Raw genomic sequence first — 21,482 nt, 5'->3', positions numbered from 1 at the left:
GACTCGTTTTTCACGCCTTTTTCCAAAACTCCCCCTTTTAAAAAAAAATTTTTGGCGTTTTTTTTTTTTTTTTTTTTTTTTTTTTTTTTTTTAATGCGGTAAGAAAAATTAAACTATGCGGAATACCTGGAAGCTCTTCACGGAGCACAGTTTGAGAACCACTGCTTTAGGGCTGTTTGCCCCTACACATAAGCTGCAAATTGGGCTTTCACCTAAGCCTCAAATTGGGCTTTTAAGAGTAGGAAAACAAAGGTCAGAAAACCTTCCGGGGATAACACGCCGGAGGTTCCGGGTTCGATGTTTTTTTGCGGCTCAATGCTTGAAGTTTGGAGTGCACTTAAGCCTTGTGAGGGCAATTGGACAGCATGAAGCAGAAGAGGAAAAAAAAACATCCATAAGAGGAATTGCCTTATGGACAGTTAGCAGAGTAGAAGGTTGTGTTTGGGTGAAGGGGGTTTGGTTTCAACGGAGACACTAGTAATGCTGTGATATGCTCAAAAAGTTATGAAAAGGCTCTGCTTTTCCACATTTTTATTTTATTTTTATTTTTTTTATTTATTTATTTTTTTTTTGTAAAGCTTTATTGGCATCAGGATTCTCACCTAGTGAGCTCTTCCACCTAACCGGAATTTTGATCACATTCATGATTTGATTGATTTTTAGCTCAAGATTTGATTTCATTGATTTTTTAATTCAAGATTTGATTGATTTTGGTTCATGAAGGTCTGCTTCGCTCCCGGGTTGTTCCAATTCATCCGAAGCTTACTCAGCTTCTTCTTTCCGAAACTGGCCGTACACTTCACTCTCTTCCCGCAAGAGGTTTGTGTCTTTTGAAAACTTCCACCTTTTCAATTTCATTTCGCTCCTGAATGACAGGATATTGAGGGCTGATTTCACCCTTACTCAGCTTCTTCTTTCCGAAACTGGCCGTACACTTCACTCTCTTCCCGCAAGAGGTTTGTGTCTTTTGAAAACTTCCACCTTTTCGATTTCATTTCGCTCCTGAATGACAGGATATTGAGGGCTGATTTCACCCTTTTTTGGGGGTCAAAAAATGATTCTTGTGGTCAGAGTCAGACAACCTCCGTGACCGAGTGGGTATCACACTAGGCTTGCACTCCGGAGGTACTGGGTTCGATTCCCGGCGGGGTCGGAGTTTTTTCGACTCTGTGTTTGAAGTTCGGGGTGCACTTAGGCTCGTGAGGACAATCGAGTAGTGACCAGTGGCGGCATTACCAGTGTAAGTTGATGATACGAGTAGATGAGAATTACAGTAAAGGGGGCACTTAGTAATGCTGTGATGGCCACAAAAGTTGTGCAGAAGCTCTCTGCCTTACCACAAAGAATTCATTATTTGATTATTATATTTATCCCCTACTTTGTTTATCTCCCAGGTGGCCGACTATTTCACAAAGCTCACTACAACATCGATTGAGATGAGGAAACAAGAGAAGGCACAGGCAGAGAAGAGAGTGGACTATCTGCAACTTATGATCGAACTGTATGAAAAGGACTTGATGTTACCCGAGTCGGAACGTAAGTACACGAGTGGAAACGATGTTACCCGAGTCTAAACGATGTTACGCGAATCTGAACGTAACTGACATGGACCAAATTTATGAATGGACTTCTTCTGGAGCCTAGTTATCTTGCTTTATTGTAAGCGCTAGGTCCGGGAATTTTTCTTTCGCTGTGAGCCTTTAATTCACCAGATAGGTATTGAATGCTCCTAGACTTTGTGAGTCCCTTATATTGATTGTCGCATCTTTATGATTAATTCACCGACTTTTTCCGCCCAGGTGTCATCCGGATGCAAGAAGTGGTCTCCGGGGTATTCGTCCTAATACTAGCCGGTCACGAGACCTCCAGTTCAACATCTACCAACGTTCTACATGAGTTGGCATATAACCAGGAGGTACAGGATAAAGCTAGACGGGAAGTGCAGAAGGTTTACAAGGAGGGCGGAGGAAAGGTTACGTATGAAGACCTGGCCAAGATGACCTATTTGGAGCAAGTTATATCAGGTATGGAAGAAAATAGAAATACACAGGTTACAGACAGTCAGGAGTGGTGTGAACCCAATCAAACCACTCCTGAGCTTCGCAAGAGGATCAGGAGTGTTTGAAATGGGGGAGAGCCAATAACCATGTTCAAAGGCAGTGCAATAGTCCTAAATTAAAATGGACGCGGCACATAAGGGATCAGGAAGAGACCGCCTTGACACAATAATAATAATAATAATAATAATAATACAGACAGTCATGAGCAAAAATATCGAGACGGATTGAAGACATAGTAAGACTTTTTCTCGTCTAAAGCCGACCACTTGCTATCAGGTAGACCTAACAGGTACACCTAAACAGGTCCGCCTGAAGTCTGGCTAGGGGACGTTAAACAGAGAGTAGACTAGTGTCTAGCTGTGGGTCTATAAACAGGGAGGAGAACAGCTAACCCTAACCAGCCTAGGGGTTCTCTCTGTAGGGTTCTCTGGGTTCTCTCTGTTCTTAAAGAACAAGCCCAAGTCCTCACGATGGTTGACGAGCCAATTTTATTAAACATAGCTAAAAATAACCACCCCGGTGTATGGCTAATACAAAAAGATATTTTTTTCTATATTCTGCCTCACCATTCGGCAAAAGCTAAAGCCGCTAAAAAAAAAAAAACAACACTAGCTTATTGTTTCATTACAAAATGGAGTGTGCCTGAACCTGAAAGCATGTGATGTGTTCCAATCCACTCTGTTTTTAAACTTTTTTTTTCTTTTCATTCAACCCTCTTAAATAAAGATATGGGGAAAGTGGGTTTTCACCTGCTTAGGTATAGATTTCAGCTTCAATCCACACACAAAAAGTTCACTCCAAGGCTTGGCTGTAGGGGCAAACAGCCCTAAAGGATGGGTTAAAATCTACAAGTCGAATAAAATAGAATATATACGCTGCTTATAATGGCAACATGAGACTGAAAACTCCCTTTACTCCCGCAGTCTAAACAAGGTACATATATAATAAAATTCAACTCTTCTTATTTCTTTCCCCGCAGAGGCACTTCGACTGTATCCGCTAGTGAACTGCCTGTTCCGCGAATGTACGCAAGACTACGCCATTCCCGACTCGCCGCACGTGATTCCGAAGGGCGTACTGGTACACATCCCGACGTACGCGCTACAAACGGATGCGGCACTGTGGTCGGACCCGCTGGAATTTAATCCAGACCGGTTTGCACCAGAGAATGAGAGCAAGATTGTTCCCGGCTCGTATGCTCCGTTCGGTGACGGTCCAAGGATTTGCATTGGTGAGCGCAAACTATGATCACACACAGGGCCGTAGCCAAGATTTTGTCGAGGGAGGCGCGAGAGTAATGTACGGGGGGAGGGGGTTGGGATGCTCCAATTTATCAGATAAAGGTCTGGCCTACAATAAAGGGAAAAAATGAAGTTTGAGGGGGGGGGCACCCTGACCCCCCCTTCCTAAATACGGCCTTGATCACACACCATACCTATCCATGAACATTAAATTATTGCCAAGTATGAAAACAGAAGAGATCTTGATAGGAATATACCTAAGGGACTCATAAAGTCTAGGAACATTCAAGACCTCCCTGGTGAAATATCTTAAAGGCTCAGTTAAAGAAAAAATTAGGGGTTGGGTGGAAGAGCTCTGGGTGGATAATCATGCCACTTAAAAGAAAGCCAGAAAAAAAAATCTGGTGTGAAAATCACACGACTTTCCTTATCCTATTGAATGATGCTTGTTTTTTTTTTTTTTTTTTTAATGCGGTAAGAAAATTTAAACTATGCGGAGTACCTGGAAGCTCTTCGCGAGCACTGGTGCTCCGCGGAGCACAGTTTGAGAACCACTGCTTTAGGGCTGTTTGCCCCTACACATAAGCCTCAAATTGGGCTTTCACCTAAGCCTCCAATTGGGCTTTTCGTGAGTACCTAGGAAAAAAAAGGTCAGGAAACCTTCCGTGGATAACACGCCGGAGTATAATGTAACAATTGATTGATCAATAAATCCATTTCAATTTCAATTCAAAGGTTCCGGGTTTGAAGTTTTTTTGCGGCTCAATGCTTGGAGTGCACTTAAGCCTTGTGAGGGCAATTGGACAGAGATATACCAATTACAATCGGTTTAAATTCAACCCGGTGGCTTAGGTTCACCAAACTCTAGCCAGAGTATATATTAAGAAGCGCGGTGGCGCTCAGCCCCGCCAAGTCAAGAAAGTTTGACAGAGCTACTAGACAAAAGGGCCGCTGCCTTCCTCACACAAAGGATATCCCTCGCTATTCAGCGGGGGGAACTCGGCAGCGGTCATGGGAACCCTACTTGGTTAGGTTCTTCAAATTTAGAAGAGATGTTTTTATGTTCTCTAGTTTTATAAATACATCGCGGAACTGTGGGTTGGGTCTGATATTTTTCTGGTTTCTGTGGCTATTTTAGGGAGTCTTTTTTCGCTCACTATAGGTACTCGTATATCGTAGTTTTCTCTAAAGAATGCGGTCATACAACCCTAAGACAAACTTAAACCGCCAGACACGTGAATGTGTGTGATAAAACTTTTCTGTGATTAATTAAATTTTTCTAGTCTTGTGTTCTTTGTATCAATTTAAGTATAACTTTCTAGCCGTACCAAATGTACCGCCCTCGACTTGTGAGAAAGCGCCACCTTTTTCTCTTCCAAAATCGACAAATACTGAGCGCAAGACGCGAAACTGAGATCCGCGCTCGTTATGACGTCATTGGGGACATTAGCGCTGTCGTCATTGGGCACATTAGCGCTATTTGTTACGTCATTGGGGACGTTAGCGCTATTTGTTACGTCATTGGGGACGATAGCGCTACCGGTGGACACGAGATGAAATACTGACGTGAGATAATTGACATAGTTGTGCCACGAGTCGGACCTGACGAAGGGGAAACAATTCATAATTTGCGTCAGTAAGTACGTCAATAATACATATACACATACAGGGTGTATAGAAAAAAACGAACCACTCGAAATATCTCGAGAATGGATTTCAATGTCCAAAAACGTTGAAACAGGTATCTCATTGACCGAACGCAGTGAAGGTCTATTATTTTAACTCGACCGTTTTGCATTTAGTTTAGATGTTTGTGTGTTTGTTCCGCTATAATTCGCGATTTCCTGGTCCGATTTTCATGAACTTTGAAATTTTGAGTTCCTTGAATCAAGACACGTCGATCCTTGAAATTTAGTGTCCCAGATCCAATTTTGGTCTCAAACTTTGGTAATTATTGCCTTTTTGTTATTGTTGAAGTCAAGTAAATCTGAAAGATATTAACCAGCATGACAGTCTGAGTTTAAATAGCTCTTAAACTCAGACAACTAATTAGAAGAGATTAAAATCAATCAATCAGCTAAGAGTTTGACTTACATAAATCACTGGATAAAAAAAAGTCTACACCAATGTAACAACTTTATTGGGTACTCATTCAAGAGTCACATCAATAGAAAATTGTTACAAAAAGGAGCTGTCACTAATGAGCAGTGACCAGTGTTATTACAGGGTGAGGTTACACTCAAAAAGGAGCTTTATTTTTCACTGTTTTGGCTTCTGAATAATATTCTCCTTGTCCTTTATTGTTCATTGGGTACCTACTTGTGCAGAAGTCATGTCCGTGGAATATTTCTACCAAAGGAACTGGCACAAACAAGCAGTGACCAGTGTTATTATAGGGTTAGGTTTAATGCAAGGAGTTTTCACAATTAGAGCAGTGATTGGTGTTATTAGAGGGTTAGGTTAAATACAAAAAGGATCTTTTCTTTTCCACGGACATGACTTCTGCATAATTACCGTTCATTGTGCATAACAGTTAACAGCATTGATAAAAAAAAAGAAAAAAAAATATTACCAATTTTCCATTTTCAGTCATTTTCATTTTAAGGAATAACTCATTCCGACTTACCAAACCCAGTCTGACTTACCATAGATAGGTCTGAGCCGTCTTTCAGCTATCATACTTTCACTGCTATTTTTGGCTGACATTTTCTCATCACCCAATTGACAGATAGGTTAGGCCGGAAAAAGGAATTAAAAATAAATCAACAGAATCCACAGTGTAATTCAATATCTAGATTTAGATTATCACTCAGCAGTGGAAAGATGTCTAGCTAAAAAACCAAAGGCATTTTTTGAATGGAACAAACAGAGCCGGCGGAAGGATTTGAACAACAGTTTAACATTGGTCAAAGGAGTGAGATAAAGTCCGAATTAAGAAGAAATTTGGTTTAAATCTCGCTTGGAAAAGGAGGAAACTGGGAGAAAATCCGTCTCCAAAAAAGGATTATCCAGAGACTGCAGACGAGAGGTCGAAAATTTCTAACCTCAAAAACTTTTTCTCATTTTCAAATTTTCGTGCCAAAAACGCCTGTTAAACTGTAGACACGATATGAACTGTAACATGGACTTCCTATCCGTCGGTACATACTCCTCCTTCCCCTCTATGTTATTCATCTTCCACAGTGCGTCCGAAAACACATTCACTTCCTCCGGGCTCAGATGGGCCAGGTACTTCTGCAGGTCCTTCAGGCAGCATGGTGTGTGGCCGAATAATTTGTAGTAGGAGAGGAGGAGGTCGACGAGAGAAGCGCCTAGGACGGAGTCGGCCAGTGGCAGCGAACGTGTTGAGTTTGTGTTGGCAGCTGAGGGTATGAGAGAGGATATTTATATTTAACTTCAATTATTTTTATTTTTTGTTAAAGTCAAATTTATTTAATTTCAAGGAGGTCTAAGCCAGCCTAGTCAGCTTGGTTGGTAGCGCGTTTGCTTTGTAACCGGTAGGTCGCGGGTTCGATTCCCGCCCGGGGTGGATTTTATCCTGAACGGATAAGGTTCGTACCTAGCGCAGACGCGCTACCCTCCAAGCTAACTAGACTTTCTTGTTAAATCCTTAGTTGTCTTACGGTGGGTTTCAACAACCTTCTTTTTAGTCTCTAACAGCCTGTTTGCTTAACTGCCCTGTTAAGCCTATACAAATCAAATGGAACTTAACGGGCTGTTAGATTAACAGGCCTTCTAGGGACTGAAAAAATATTGGTGAAATCCATCCTTAAAATTATACGATGAGTTTTTAGAGGTAAAACTTAAAAGCCAAGTACTCACCGATCTCTTTCTCATGTTCTCTCAGCTTAACATAGAATTCTAGCCGTACCAAATGTACCGCCCTCGACTTGTGAGAAAGCGCCACCTTTTTCTCTTCCAAAATCGACAAATACTGAGCGCAAGACTCGAAACTGAGATCCGCGCTCGTTATGACATCATTGGGGACATTAGCGCTGTCGTCATTGGGCACATTAGCGCTATTTGTTGTGTCATTGGGGACATTAGCGCTATTTGTTAAGTCATTGGGGACATTAGCGCTATTTGTTACGTCATTGGGCACATTAGCGCTACCCGTGGACACGAGACGAATTTTTTTTTTTTTTTCACATTTTCTCACACAAAATAATGAGCTCTGATCTTGAAATTTGTCGCGACGACCTATGAACTCAAAGCGAGTAAGTTTTAGATAACACTTCAGTCGATCATTTAAGCCCGGTTTTAGCGTTACCTATGTTAAGCTACGCCGAGGAAGGCCAATAAATGGGTGGGTGGCTTAAAGTTAATTGGGTAATTGTATTTTTTTTTTTTTTTTCACATTTTCTCACACAAAATAATGAGCTCTGATCTTGAAATTTGTCGCGACGACCTATGAACTCAAAGCGAGTAAGTTTTAGATAACACTTCAGTCGATCATTTAAGACCGGTTTTAGCGTTATCTATGTTAAGCTACGCCGAGCAAGGCCAATAAATGGATGGGTGACTTAAAGTTAATTGAGTAATTGTGGGATTTTTTTTTCACATTTTCTCACACAATTGAGCTCTGATCTTGAAATTTGTCGCGACGACCTATGAACTCAAAGCGAGAAAGTTTTAGATAACACTTCAGTCGATCATTTAAGACCGGTTTTAGCGTTACCTATGTTAAGCTACGCCGAGGAAGGCCAATAAATGGATGGGTGACTTGCACACTATATTGGGAATAAAGGGAGAACGGGCTCTAGTCTTGATTTTAAATCATAACATGAAAGTAAAATTAAAAAATCAAATCGAGAATAATAATAAACTGAATATTGAACAAATTAGGTAGGTACATAGGTATTCTTTAACCACGATCGAATAAACTACGGGCTAAAAAAATTCCGGAGGGACGGGCCCAGCTTGTTTTATATATAGGATACAAGTACCTACATAAGACTTGTAGATACTTTTACTTCTGTTTTGATACACATGTGTATTACGTAGGGTCACCCATTTAGCCAATGTCTCAGCTTATGCAAAAGAATCCGAGCGAGGTCTACAGTTCACAGAACCACTAGTTATATTCACGGGGAAACAATTTCCGCTGGGTTTCATTTTTTTAAACGTTATCAGGGACGGCCCCAGAGGGTTCCACTTTGAAATCTTAAATGAGAACCCCCAACTTTTAACACACCGAAGAAAAACCTTGAAAAACACAGTACTTTGGTACAAGTTTGAGGTCAATATCACAAACAGGGCGGGAACTATAAACTTTAAAAGAGAAGGACCCATAATACTAAGGTCACTACCCATAATACAAAGGTCATACAACATTATGACCTTTAGTATGGGTAATCTAACTTTAATTTGAAGATAAGTAATCCATCCTTAAGATATTTCATATTAGATATATCCTTAGTCATTTATTAAGTATCAAACTGTGGATTATTTAACATGTATTGTAAAATTGTTATTACTTACAAATAAATAAAAATAAAGGATTTAATAGACATTACATTACACTGAAATGGGGGTCTTTTCTGACGAAATTCCTGAGTGTGTAGGACTATTGCACAAAGGCTTTAACAAAATCCGCCCCGGGCGGGAATCGAACCCGCGGCCTAGCGCTTACAAGGCAGACGCACTACCAACTAAGCTAACTAGGCTGGCAGAGAAGGATTTAATAGACATTACATTACACTGAAATGGGGGTCTTTTCTGACGAAATTCCTGAGTGCGGAGTCCAGTGTGTAGGACTATTGCACACAGGCTTTAATAGAAGTTGTATCTAGTTTTTAACTTACACAATAAGCTCCTGTTTAAGATAAAGGTTCACTTGGTCCCACTGTTTCATGGCTATCAGGGTGTCTATTTTCTTCTGACTGGCGGTGTAGTAAGACTGTAGCATGTTGCCCAGAGGCGAAGCTAGGAGGTCCAGAACTTCTTGATATTTGTGCTGGCCATGAAAAAATAAATCAAAGAGGAGATTAAAGGTTCGTTCCCACTTGTCGTTCAAAAAAAAAAATCGTGTCGTGTGTAGTGGGAACACTCTCATTTAAATTACATTGCCTACAGGACATTCGGGGGAAAAAAATCGGATTGAACTCCCAACAAGTGGGAATGTGCCTTTAGGTCATTCTTCCTCGAGCATCCCAGTATTTTTCTACAATACCTTTGCTGGCTTCCATGGCAGAACAATTGAACAAGTGACTCGCGTTCATAGGAGTTTGTAAGGAACATGAGGGATAATCCATGCAACCAATTTTATCTTCACAAGAGAAAAAAAAAGTTCTTACTTGCATTTCTAGTATGATGACATACAACTGAACCTCTTGCTCCGCGTCTATTCGGTTCTCATCAATAAACTTCTTTACCATTCTCTCGGCTAAAGGTAGTGTGATAGATTTACTGATATTGTCCTCTGTCTTAGAAGCCTGGAGAAGAACGGAGAAAAAAAGAAGTACATTAGTGAAATCAAGTGTAGTAAAAGGTGCCAATACACTATAGACTTTTTTGTGAGACCACCCTCTATGTTCTATGGAGTCTACCAAGTTTGTAGAGTTGCTGTAACGGCCTACTAAGTCCACTTATGTATTTTCAATGGTTATCTGAAAGAGAAAGAGGGCCTCTGAGTGAACTTTTGCTATCTTCGATGAGGATTTCTTTGGGTAAACACCGTGCTTTTATAGTCGGGGTGTTGGTTTTAGGATCTGCCTTTCTTCTGGCTTTCATTTAAGTGGCAGGGCTCTCTTGAAGGAGCTATTCTACTCAATCACTGAAACTCTTCCACACGCACTAAAACTTTCACCCAACCATTGACTATTGTATGTTTCCAGGTCGTATCTGTCAGACCCATCTGTATCGCGACCTCTACCATCGCTTCCCTGCGTCAGTCCGCTACTTTGGCATCCTGATTGGTACTTGCCCGACCCTTATCATCAAGGACCCTACGCTGGTGGTGAAGGTGCTCATCAAAGATTTCTCCCATTTCTACGACCGCGGGTTTCACGTCGGGCCGAACGACTATCTGGGCAACAACTTGTTCTTTATGCGAAACCCGCAATGGAAGGCGGCGCGGGCCAAAATGGTGACGGTGTTCTCGACGGCCAAGATGAAGGCTACGTTTGAGATTGTTGGTGAGTGACGGTCCATGAGCCGCGAGGTAACTATGTACATAAGTCGTTGGAGTTGTAGAGAGATCAAGTGACAAGAGTTGAACACTCACTGCTCTAAGATCTTCTAAGTAAGTAACGGCTACCCTTTGGAGCTGGACAGATCAATATAGGCTGATTATTTTATTCAAGCTACCCAACCTCAGTGGTGTAGTGGTTAGCATGGTGGACTCTGGACCTGGAGATTGGTAGTTCAAGTCCATATCAAGACATAGAATTTAGTGTAGTTATGGTTAACACTAAAATGTGTTATTGCATTCAGGGTTTATAATCAAACTAGCACTCTCCCTAGTCAAGTGCTCACCACACTACACAACATGTGCAGATATCCCAATTTTGATTTCTAGTACAGTTTTTGTAATGCTGTGACATTCACTAAATTGGTAAGAGACTCACTTCACAGCTTCACAACAAATAATTAGATAACTTTAATAGAAAGTAATGTCTTACGTAAGCGGAGTTCTCGGTAGCAAATGGTCATTGCCTGCAGAGTAGGATCATCACACGGAGCTCTCTTGGCAACAGTTTCCAGAAGTTGCTCAGCATCAGCATCTCTCCCGAGACGTAGCAAGGCTAAACTTTTCAAAACCTTTGCACAATCCAAGTCCGGAGATTTTTTCAGCACCCGATCTGCTTCTTGTATTGCCTTTTTGTTATTGTTGAAGTCAAGTAAATCTGAAAGATATTAACCAGCATGACAGTCTGAGTTTAAATAGCTCTTAAACTCAAGACAACTAATTAGAAGAGATTAAAATCAGTCAATCAGCTAAGAGTTTGACTTACATAAATCACTGGATAAAAAAAAGTCTACACCAATGTAACAACTTTATTGGGTACTCATTCAAGAGTCACATCAATAGAAAATTGTTACAAAAAGGAGCTGTCACTAATGAGCAGTGACCAGTGTTATTACAGGGTGAGGTTACACTCAAAAAAGAGCTTTATTTTTCACTGTTTTGGCTTCTGAATAATTCTCCTTGTCCTTTATTGTTCATTGGGTACTTGTGCAGAAGTCACATCCGTGGAATGTTGCTACCAAAGGAACTGGCACAAACAAGCAGTGACCAGTGTTATTAAAGGGTTAGATTAAACACAAAGGAGTTTTCACAATTAGAGCAGTGATTAGTGTTATTATAGGGTTAGGTTAAATACAAAAAGGAGCTTTTCTTTTCCACGGACATGACTTCTGCATAATTACCGTCCATTGTGCATAACAGTTAACAGCATTGATAAAAAAAGAAAAAAAAAATATTACCAATTTTCCATTTTCAGTCATTTTCATTTTAAGGAATGAGTTCCCAGTCCGACTTACCATAGATGGGTCTAAGCCGTCTTTCAGCTATCATACTTTCACTGCTGTTTTTGGATGACATTTTCTCATCACCCAATTGACGGATAAGTTAGGCCGGAAAAATATCAAGGAATTAAAAATAAATCAACAGAATTCACAGTGTAATTCAATACCTAGATTTAGATTATCACTCAGCAGTGAAAAGATGTCTAGCTAAAAAACCAAAGGCATTTTTTGGATGGAACAAACAGAGCCGGCGGAAGGATTTGAACAACGGTTTAACATTGGTCAAAGGAGTAAGATAAAGTCCGAATTAAGAAGAAATTTGGTTTAAATCTCGCTTGGAAAAGGAGGAAACTGGGAGAAAACTCGTCTCCAAAAAAGGATTATCCAGACCGCAGACGAGAGGTCGAAAATTTCTAACCTCAAAAACTTTTTCTCATTTTCAAATTTTCGTGCCAAAAACAAAAGTTAATATTTGGCGGTGTTGCCAGAAGCGGAGCATAATAAATAGCGAGCATAACTTTGAGCTTCCAGGTAACGTCATAACGTCCCAATGTGGTGAGCAAAATAACGTCAAATAAATAAAAATTGAAAAATAATGTTTTATTTTATTTCTTTTTACGTAAAGGTCCCAAAATCCAATATAGAATAATACCTAGCAAGCGTCCGTAACTTTGGCTTGACGTCACACATTTTCATTTGTTCATCTTGAAGTGACGTCACACGTCCCAGGTTGATCGATTTCCGGAACTGGGCTAGAGAACTACTAAGAATCCGAGGCACCACCCATGCCCTCGATATGAGGATAAGAGAAATGATGCCATGCTAGCCTTAGACCTAACAGTTGGTGGCGAAATCCCTCTAGACCAGATCCCCCTGAATGGGGCTGCCTGGAAACTACTGGCCGAGTTTTCCAGGCCGCTTGCCTCACATGATTGACACAATACGGCGTTGCGCAGAGAGCGCACGGTCAGAGCTGAGCCAGTGACGCTAAAAGAGATGAGTGCGCGATCGAGATGAAACTCGCGCGCACGATCCAAAAGACAGCTACAGAAAACAATGCTACTGACCACCGTACACTCGCGAACGGGCGTTGCGGTGGGCCTCGGCCCCGGCCGGTGGAAGTCGATATTCTTTAAATACACTCATAGCCCTGAATGGGGTCAACGAACTACGCCGGGTGTGATAAGGGCTTAAGACTAGGTACCTTATACTGATCCGTCATCCCGCGCGAAAAGTGTTCTACAAGTGGACCGGCTATTGTATTCGCTTCGGTGTCCGTGTGTCTGTCTGTCCCCATAGATCCATAGAAGGACTTATACAAACCTGGTCGACCTATATATCAAATTAAAGGTCTTTTTACCAGGAAAACGAAAGTGGTGGTGCAAATTTTGTCCAGAAAACCAAAAAGCCAAAATGGTTTTTGGGGGATTTTTTTCACATTTTCTCAAACAAATGAGCTCTGATCTCGAAATTTGTCGCGACGACCTATGAACTCAAAGCGAGAAAGTTTTAGATAACACTTATTCAGTCGATAATTTAAGACCGATTTTAGCTACGCCGAGCAAGGCCAATAAATGGATGGAAGACTTAAAAGGAATAAAGGGAAAACGGGCTCCAGTCTTGATTTTAAATCATTACCAGTAAAATCAAAAATTAAATCAATAATAATAAACTGAATATTAAACAAATTAGGTAGGTGCATAGGTACTGATTTTCTTTAACCACGATGGAATAAACTACGGGCTAAAAAATTCCCGGAGGGTCGGACTGAAGTAATAATTATGTCTTGTTATTCCTGGGAAAATATTGCCTCGATAGGAAGGCAATATTTTCTATTTTTACTTTCTTATTCCTAGTGTTGATTCGCAGTTTATCCGATAAGCTTATCTCTGATGTTAGTTAATACCTTGGTCTTTTACTGGCGATAACCAAGAGTGTTTTTTGTATTTGTTTGAATTGCCAATACTGTTCCAGGTTGTAAGAGTTTAAATGTGTTCGTATTCATTAGACTTACATTCTTTTCTTTTTTTTTTTTTAGTTTACCATTTAGGTAAACTTCAAAAATAATGAAACAAACAAAGTGTTTGTTTCATTATTATTATTTTATTTCTTTATTATAGGTTGTTTGTTTTATAATTTTATTTTGTTTTATTTTTCCCTTGTTCATGTAATATTTTGAGAATTTCTCTTCCTTCTTTCATAGAACAATTTTTACAAAGCATAATATTCCACAAATCTACATGCTTTAGTTTGCTTGATTAGGGTTAGACAATTTATATGCTCTATTTAGAGTTGGACGATAAGTTTAACACGAAAGTATTCTAGTACCCCATCATGGAGCTCATTGGACTCTTACTTCTGACCACTCTTCTACTGGTGTTAATCTCCATTTACAGATGGGCCACAGGGTCATTAGATTACTGGCAGAAACGTGGCATTCCCTATGTTCCCGCCCTGCCTGCCGTGGGCAACTTCTTCTCTTCTGACTGGCGGTGTAGTAAGACTGTAGCATGTTGCCCAGAGGCGAAGCTAGGAGGTCCAGAACTTCTTGATATTTGTGCTGGCCGGGAAAAAATATATCAATAAGGAGATTAAAGGTTTGTTCCCACTTGTCGTTCGGAAAAAAATCGTGTCGTGTGTAGTGGGAACACTCTCATTTAAATTACATTACCTACAGGGCATTCGGGGAAAAAAATCGGATGGAACTCCCAACAAGTGGGAACGTGCCTTTAGGTCATTCTTCCCCGAGCATCCCAGTATTTTTCTACAATACCTTTGCTGGCTTCCATGGCAAAACAATTGAACAAGTGACTCGCGTTCATAGGAGTTTGTAAGGAACATAATTTAAATTTATTTTGTTTTATTTTTCCCTTGTTCATGTAATATTTTGAGAATTTCTCTTCCTTCTTTCATAGAACAATTTTTACAAAGTTAAATATTCTACAAATCTAAATGCTTTAGTTTGCTTAATTAGGGTTAGACAATTTATACGCCAAGTCAAGAAAGTTTGACCGCGTTTGGAGTTAGACGATAAGTTCAGCACGAAAGTATTCTAGTGCCCCATCATGGAGCTCATTGGACTCTTACTTTTGACCACTCTACTACTGTGTCTAATTTCCATCTACAGATGGGCCTCAGGCTCATTGGATTACTGGCAGAAACGTGGCATACCCTATGTTCCCGCCCTGCCTGCCGTGGGCAACTTCTTGAGTGTACTTTCTGGTAAGTACAGCTGTATTTTACTGTCGGAATTTTTAGTAATGCAATCGGTAATCGGGTAGAAACACATTTTAAATTCCATCAAGGATATCCCTCTTTGGACGTAAAAGCGCGACCACACTTGCTGTAACGGCCTACTAAGTCCACTTATGTATTTTCAATGGTTATCTGAAAGAGAAAGAGGGCCTCTGAGTGAACTTTTGCTATCTTTGATGAGGATTTCTTTGGGTAAACACCATGCTTTTATAGTCGGGGTGTTGGTTTTGGGATCTGCCTTTCTTCTGGCTTTCATTTAAGTGGCAGGGCTCTCTTGAAGGAGCTATTCTACTCAATCACTGAAACTCTTCCACACGCAATAACTCTTTCACCCCACCATTGACTATTGTATGTTTCCAGGTCGTATCTGTCAGACCCATCTGTATCGCGACCTCTACCACAGCTTCCCTACAAATTATTCGACCCGGTCTCTGTAGAATTGGTCTAATTTTGATGAAAATTGGCAGTTACGTTTAGGGTCTGGGCTTAAGTGGCAGGGTTCTCTTGAAGGAGCCATTTCACTCAACCATTTCTTCTTTTCCTTATCCCACTCAAGTGGGGTCGGCATTTCGCGTCAGTCTCTTCCAGTCCGCTCTGCTATGCACCTCATTTCCGGACAGCCCCTTCTCACATAGATCTTTGTTTACACAATTTTCCCAATTCTTCCACCCCCACCATTGACTATTGAATGTTTCCAGGTCGTATCTGTCAGGCCCATCTGTATCGCGACCTCTACCACAGCTTCCCTGCGTCAGTCCGCTACTTTGGCATCCTGATTGGTACTTGCCCGACCCTCATCATCAAAGATCCCGCCCTGGTGGTGAAGGTGCTCATCAAAGATTTCTCCCATTTCTACGACCGCGGGTTTCACGTCGGACCGAACGACTATCTGGGCAACAACTTGTTCTTTATGCAAAACCCGCAGTGGAAGGCGGCGCGGACCAAAATGGTGACGGTGTTCTCGACGGCCAAGATGAAGGCCACGTTTGAGATTGTTGGTGAGTGACGCACAGTGGGGCCGGGCAGATCGCCGATTTAGCTGGAATTAATTCATTCCTGTACGCTCCCCTTTATGAGTAAAATGATATTTTTTGGTTCTATATTATTGGAAATTTTTCGTAGACTTCGGATTTCATAAGCAAAAATTTTTCAAATTTTTTTAGGGGGCGTAATGAAGCGATTTTGCAATCATACCTAGGTACGTAAATCAAGTACGCATACCTAGGTTGATGTGTACCATTACTACTGAGTTCTAAACACACAAATGAAACTGTAGATGTAGAACAATCTTGTGGTCTCGTTTTTATTAGGTAGTACAGGAGGTGTAGCTTGCAAGGTATGCCTAAGATGATTTTTGTTTATTTTGTCCGTCAATTACTCAATTTTTTCGCATACTACCGAAGGGTCTCTCGCGCACCCCCGGTTGAGAATCGCTGGTGTACGCTTTGGTTACATTACATCGAATGCTCCTCAGTTTATTAACAGCTGCATGCCAAATTTCAAGTCTCTAGCTCTTACCGTTCTCGAGATATTTTGCTTACAGACAGACAGAAGGACAGACAGACAGACAGACAGACACACGGACCAATGGCTGAAACTTTGTATTTCGGCTCTAGGGACCTCAAAACGTGTTTTTGCACTAAAAACTGACCATCGAAAATCTAACCCGACTGTACGCTCCCCTTTATGAGTAAAATGATATTTTTTGGTTCTATATTATTGGAAATTTTTCGTAGACTTCGGATTTCATAAGCAAAAAAATTTCAATTTTTTTTAGGGGGCGTAATGAAGCGATTTTGCAATCATACCTAGGTACGTAAATCAAGTACGCAAACCTAGGTTGATGTGTACCATTACTACTCAGTTCTAAACACACAAATGAAACTGTAGATGTAGAACAATCTTGTGGTCTTGTTTTTATTCAAATTCTCAAATAAATGAGGATAAAATTCCATGCCTCGGCTGGGATCGAACCCACGCCCTCCTGATTACCAGGCGAGCGTCTTGACCTTTCTGCCATCACCATTCGGCAAAAGCTAAAGCCGCTAAAAAAAAACAACACTAGCTTATTATTTCATTACAAAATTTTCATCAGTAGGTAAATGGTTTCTTCAAATTAAATTGATCCTAAGGGCAAGGTAAACATAGACCCTTGACAAAATGGAGTGTGCCTGAATGTACGTGATGTGTTCCAATCCCCTGTGTTTTTAAACTTTTTTTTTTCTTTTCATTCAACCTTCTTAAATAAAGATATGGGGAAATTGGGTTTTCACCTGCTTAGGTATAGATTTCAGCTTCAATCCATAGCCATACACAAAAAGCCCACCACGAGGCTTAAATGTAAGGGCAAACGGCCCTAGAGGATGGGTTAAATATCTACAAATCAAATAAAATAGAATATATACCCTGCTTATAATGGCAAAATGAGACTGAAAACTCCCTTTACTCCCGCAGTCTAAACAAGGTACATATATAATAAATAATAATAATAATAATAATAATAATAATAAGCGGGGCGGAGCGCTACCGCGCTCCTTAATAATAAAATTTAACTCTTCTTATTTCTCTCCCCGCAGAGGCACTTCGACTGTATCCGCTAGTGAACTGCCTGTTCCGCGAGTGCACGCAAGACTACGCCATTCCCGACTCGCGGCACGTCATTCCGAAGGGCGTACTGGTACACATCCCGACGTACGCGCTACAAACGGATGCGGCACTGTGGTCGGACCCGCTGGAATTCAATCCAGACCGGTTTGCACCAGAGAACGAGAGCAAAATTGTTCCCGGCTCGTATGCTCCGTTTGGCGACGGTCCAAGGATTTGCATTGGTGAGCGCAAACTATGATCACACACAGGGCCGTAGCCAAGATTTTGTCGAGGGAGGCGCGAGAGTAATGTACGGGGGGAGGGGGTTGGGATGCTCCAATTTTTCAGATAAAGGTCTGGCCTACAATAAAGGGAAAAAATGAAGTTTGAGGGGGGGGGATCACACACCATATCTATCCATGAACATTAAATTATTGCCAGGCCCTGATCACACACCATATCTATCCATGAACATTAAATTATTGCCAAGTATGAAAACAGAAGAGATCTTGATAGGAATATACCTAAGGGACTCATATTGTCTAGGAACATTCAAGACCTCCCTGGTGAAATATCTTAAAGGCTTAGTTAAAGAAAAAATTAGGGGTTGGGTGGAAGAGCTCTGGGTGGATGACCATGCCACTTAAAAGAAAGCCAGAAAAAAAAATCTGGTGTGAAAATCACACGACTTTCCTTATCCTATTGAATGATGCTTATTTTTATGTTCTTTAGTAACTTTTACAATATCTCTAACCGTTTTGTCAGTATACCTGAAAACCGCCGAAAAACGGTCGAAAACCGCCAAAAAGCGGTCAAAATACCGCCAACCGCAGCACCTACCTTAACCAAAAGATTTGTGCTACATTCTTGTCTCAATAGTCTCATTTGTGGACTACATACAAAATTTCAAGTCTCTAGCTCATACCGTTCCCGAGACATTATTGAATCAAACGGTCGAAAACCGCCAAAAAGCGGTCAAAATACCGCCAACCGCAGCACCTACCTTAACCAAAAGATTTGTGCTACATTCTTGTCTTAATAGTCTCATTTGTGGACTACATACCAAATTTCAAGTCTCTAGCTCATACCGTTCCCAAGACATTATTGAATCACACCGAAAACCGCCAAAAAGCGGTAAAATGCCGCCAACCGTTGCACCGATCTTAACATGTTTCGTGTCGCATCCTAGTCACATTTGACAGCTGCATGCACCGAAAACCGCCAAAAAGCGGTAAAATGCCGCCAACCGTTGCACCGATCTTAACCAAAAGTTTCGTGTCGCATCCTAGTCACATTTGACAGCTGCATGCCAAATTTCAAGTTTCTAGCTCTTACCGTTCTCGAGATATTTTGTTTACAGACAGACAGAAGGACAGACAGACACACGGACCAATGGCTGAAAGTTTGTATTTCTGCTCTAGGGACCTCAAAACGTGTTTTGGCACTAAAAACTGGCCATCGAAAATCTGACCCGATACTTCGACACCGCTGGGAATCGAACCAGGGACCTCCGGCATGTAAGCCTAGTGCGATACCCACTCGGCCACGGTGGTTGCTTATGCACATGAAGATTCAACCCACATCCTCCTATGTATGATTAAATGTTTCCTTTTTTAATTGTAATTGACCTGTGTATAACAGTTTTGCTATTGATATACACCAAATAAAATAAACATTGTATTCTGTATTGTATTGTAATCCACTTCCCCCTCCAGACAAATGCTCCAACGATTTCATCGACTATCTCCACACCACCATTCCCGACTCCAAAGATGTCCCCACTAAGGTCTTCATGGGCGATATCTTCACCGACCTCGTCTGCAAAACCATCTGCGGTATCAATATCCATTCCATCACCTCACCCAATAAGGAGCACGTCTACTTCATGAATGTCAGGAAAGATTCTTACAAGGCTAACCCATCCTATAGGGCAGTGGTTCTCAAACAAACAGGCCTTTTATGCTTAGCCTTTTCGCTGGGATTTCAAACAGCAAACCAATACACTACTGAAGTTAGTTCTTTCAGGAACACTAGAGGAATATCAAACAGGCCTTTTATGCTTAGCCTTTTCGCTGGGATTTCAAACAGCAAACCAATACACTACTGAAGTTAGTTCTTTCAGGAACACTAGGCTTTCGTTCTCTTTTTCATTTTCGATTTCTCAATTCAAGCTTCAAGATAATGGTATCTTTACCATACACATTGTACAATAAATAAAGTTTCCTTTTTCATTTCAGGCAAACGGTTCGGGTTTCTACAAATGAAACTGGTTCTAAGCAAGGTGCTCCTGAACTATCGCGTCACTCCCTGTTCCAAATCCGAGAGACGTTATCCCATCAAGACACAAACCTTACTGGCTGCCCCCGAGGGAGACCATTGGCTTAAATTCACCAAACTTAAGCCAGAATATTGAAAAGTACTCTAAGGCTGTTCCAAATCCGAGAGACGTTATCCCATCAAGACACAAACCTTACTGGCTGCCCCCGAGGGAGACCATTGGCTTAAATTCACCAAAGTTAAGCCGGAGTATTAAGGATCGCGGTAGCGCTCCGCCCCGCCAAGTCAAGAAAGTTTGACCGCGCTACTAGAGATATACCAATTACAATCGGTTTAAATTCAACCCGGTGGCTTAGGTTCACCAAACTCTAGCCAGAGTATATATTAAGAAGCGCGGTAGCGCTCAGCCCCGCCAAGTCAAGAAAGTTTGACAGAACTACTAGACAAAAGGGCCGCTGCCTTCCTCACACAAAGGATATCCCTCGCTATTCAGCGGGGGGAACTCGGCAGCTGTCATGGGAACCCTACTTGGTTAGGCTCTTCAAATTTAGAAGAGATGTTTTTATGTTCTCTAGTTTTATAAATACATCGCGGAACTTTTCACAAAATCCTGTGGGTTGGGTCTGATATATTTTCTGGGCCATTTGAGGGAGTCATTGTTTTTTTCTCACTATAGATTCCTAGTGGACACATAGTGGATGTAGATGATAATGTAGGTGATGATAATAGTGGAGGGCGAGCAGTTCCAAGTTGAAGTTGTAATGATTCCTAGTGGATGTATATCAGAATGTAGTGGATATCCAATACATAGAGACATAGACCGACACAAACAATACACTCACCTATCCTATGATAATAGTGGAGGGCGAGTAGTTCCAAGTTGAAGTTGTAATGATTCCTAGTGGATGTATATCAGAATGTAGTGGATATCCAATACATAGAGACATAGACCGACACAAACAATACACTCACCTATCCTATGATAATAGTGGAGGGCGAGCAGTTCCAAGTTGAAGTTGTAATGATTCCTAGTGGATGTATATCAGAATGTAGTGGATATCCAATACATAGAGATATAGACCAACACAAACAATACACTCACCTATCCTATGATAATAGTGGAGGGCGAGCAGTTCCAAGTTGAAGTTGTAATGATTCCTAGTGGACACATAGTGGATGTATATCAGAATGTAGTGGATATACTTGCTGTCCAATACGTAGAGATCGTGCAGAAGGTAGATAACTAGCAGGATGATGGCATCGTTGGCTTTAATTTCGGCTGGGGCTTGGTCCGTCGTGTAAGCGTCACAGAGGTAGTAGGTTTGAGTGAGGCGGATGATGAGAGATATCTTGGCTTCCACTGACAGAGAGGCGTTATCGTATTTACCCAGGTATCTGGAAAAACACAGAATAAAAGAAGAAATATAGAATAGATTATTTTTTAAGAGGTTGGATAGGGGGAACTGTAACTGCCAAGGTCTTATCGTCCCGAAAGCGAAGAGAGAAGAAAGACAGGATTTGAGAAAGCCAGCCGTTCCGAGAACGAAAGGGCTTGGTCCGTCGTGTAAGCGTCACAGAGGTAGTAGGTTTGAGT

The 21,482-nt window shown here is 41.2% G+C and overlaps 1 protein-coding gene and 1 long non-coding RNA gene across 2 annotated transcripts in view; one reads left to right on the top strand and one right to left on the bottom strand.

The window, feature by feature from the left end:
• The first annotated feature begins 714 nt into the window (after positions 1-714).
• The window catches only part of LOC108252761 (cytochrome P450 6a2), a 24,877-nt gene continuing 4,109 nt past the window's right edge, over positions 715-21,482 (top strand). Inside the window, exons 1-13 of the mRNA XM_026825801.1 lie at positions 715-819; positions 1,395-1,536; positions 1,800-2,024; positions 3,040-3,297; positions 5,698-5,735; positions 6,485-6,560; positions 10,138-10,437; positions 10,736-10,830; positions 14,096-14,248; positions 14,980-14,992; positions 15,724-16,023; positions 19,327-19,563; positions 19,849-19,970. Coding sequence (XP_026681602.1) covers positions 718-819; positions 1,395-1,536; positions 1,800-2,024; positions 3,040-3,297; positions 5,698-5,735; positions 6,485-6,560; positions 10,138-10,437; positions 10,736-10,830; positions 14,096-14,248; positions 14,980-14,992; positions 15,724-16,023; positions 19,327-19,563; positions 19,849-19,970 — 2,061 coding nt within the window. The 5' untranslated portion in view covers positions 715-717. The remainder of the gene's footprint in view (positions 820-1,394; positions 1,537-1,799; positions 2,025-3,039; positions 3,298-5,697; positions 5,736-6,484; positions 6,561-10,137; positions 10,438-10,735; positions 10,831-14,095; positions 14,249-14,979; positions 14,993-15,723; positions 16,024-19,326; positions 19,564-19,848; positions 19,971-21,482) is intronic.
• Positions 21,437-21,482, bottom strand: part of LOC108252763 — a 704-nt gene continuing 658 nt past the window's right edge. Inside the window, exon 2 of the long non-coding RNA XR_003392352.1 lies at positions 21,437-21,482. This exon is cut by the window's right edge and continues 67 nt beyond it. This is a non-coding gene — a long non-coding RNA (uncharacterized LOC108252763).

This window comes from Diaphorina citri, unplaced genomic scaffold (genome assembly GCF_000475195.1).
Source record: "Diaphorina citri unplaced genomic scaffold, Diaci psyllid genome assembly version 1.1 scaffold820, whole genome shotgun sequence".
NCBI classification, from domain to species: domain Eukaryota; kingdom Metazoa; phylum Arthropoda; class Insecta; order Hemiptera; family Psyllidae; genus Diaphorina; species Diaphorina citri.
This window is presented reverse-complemented; position numbering and strand designations above follow the sequence as displayed.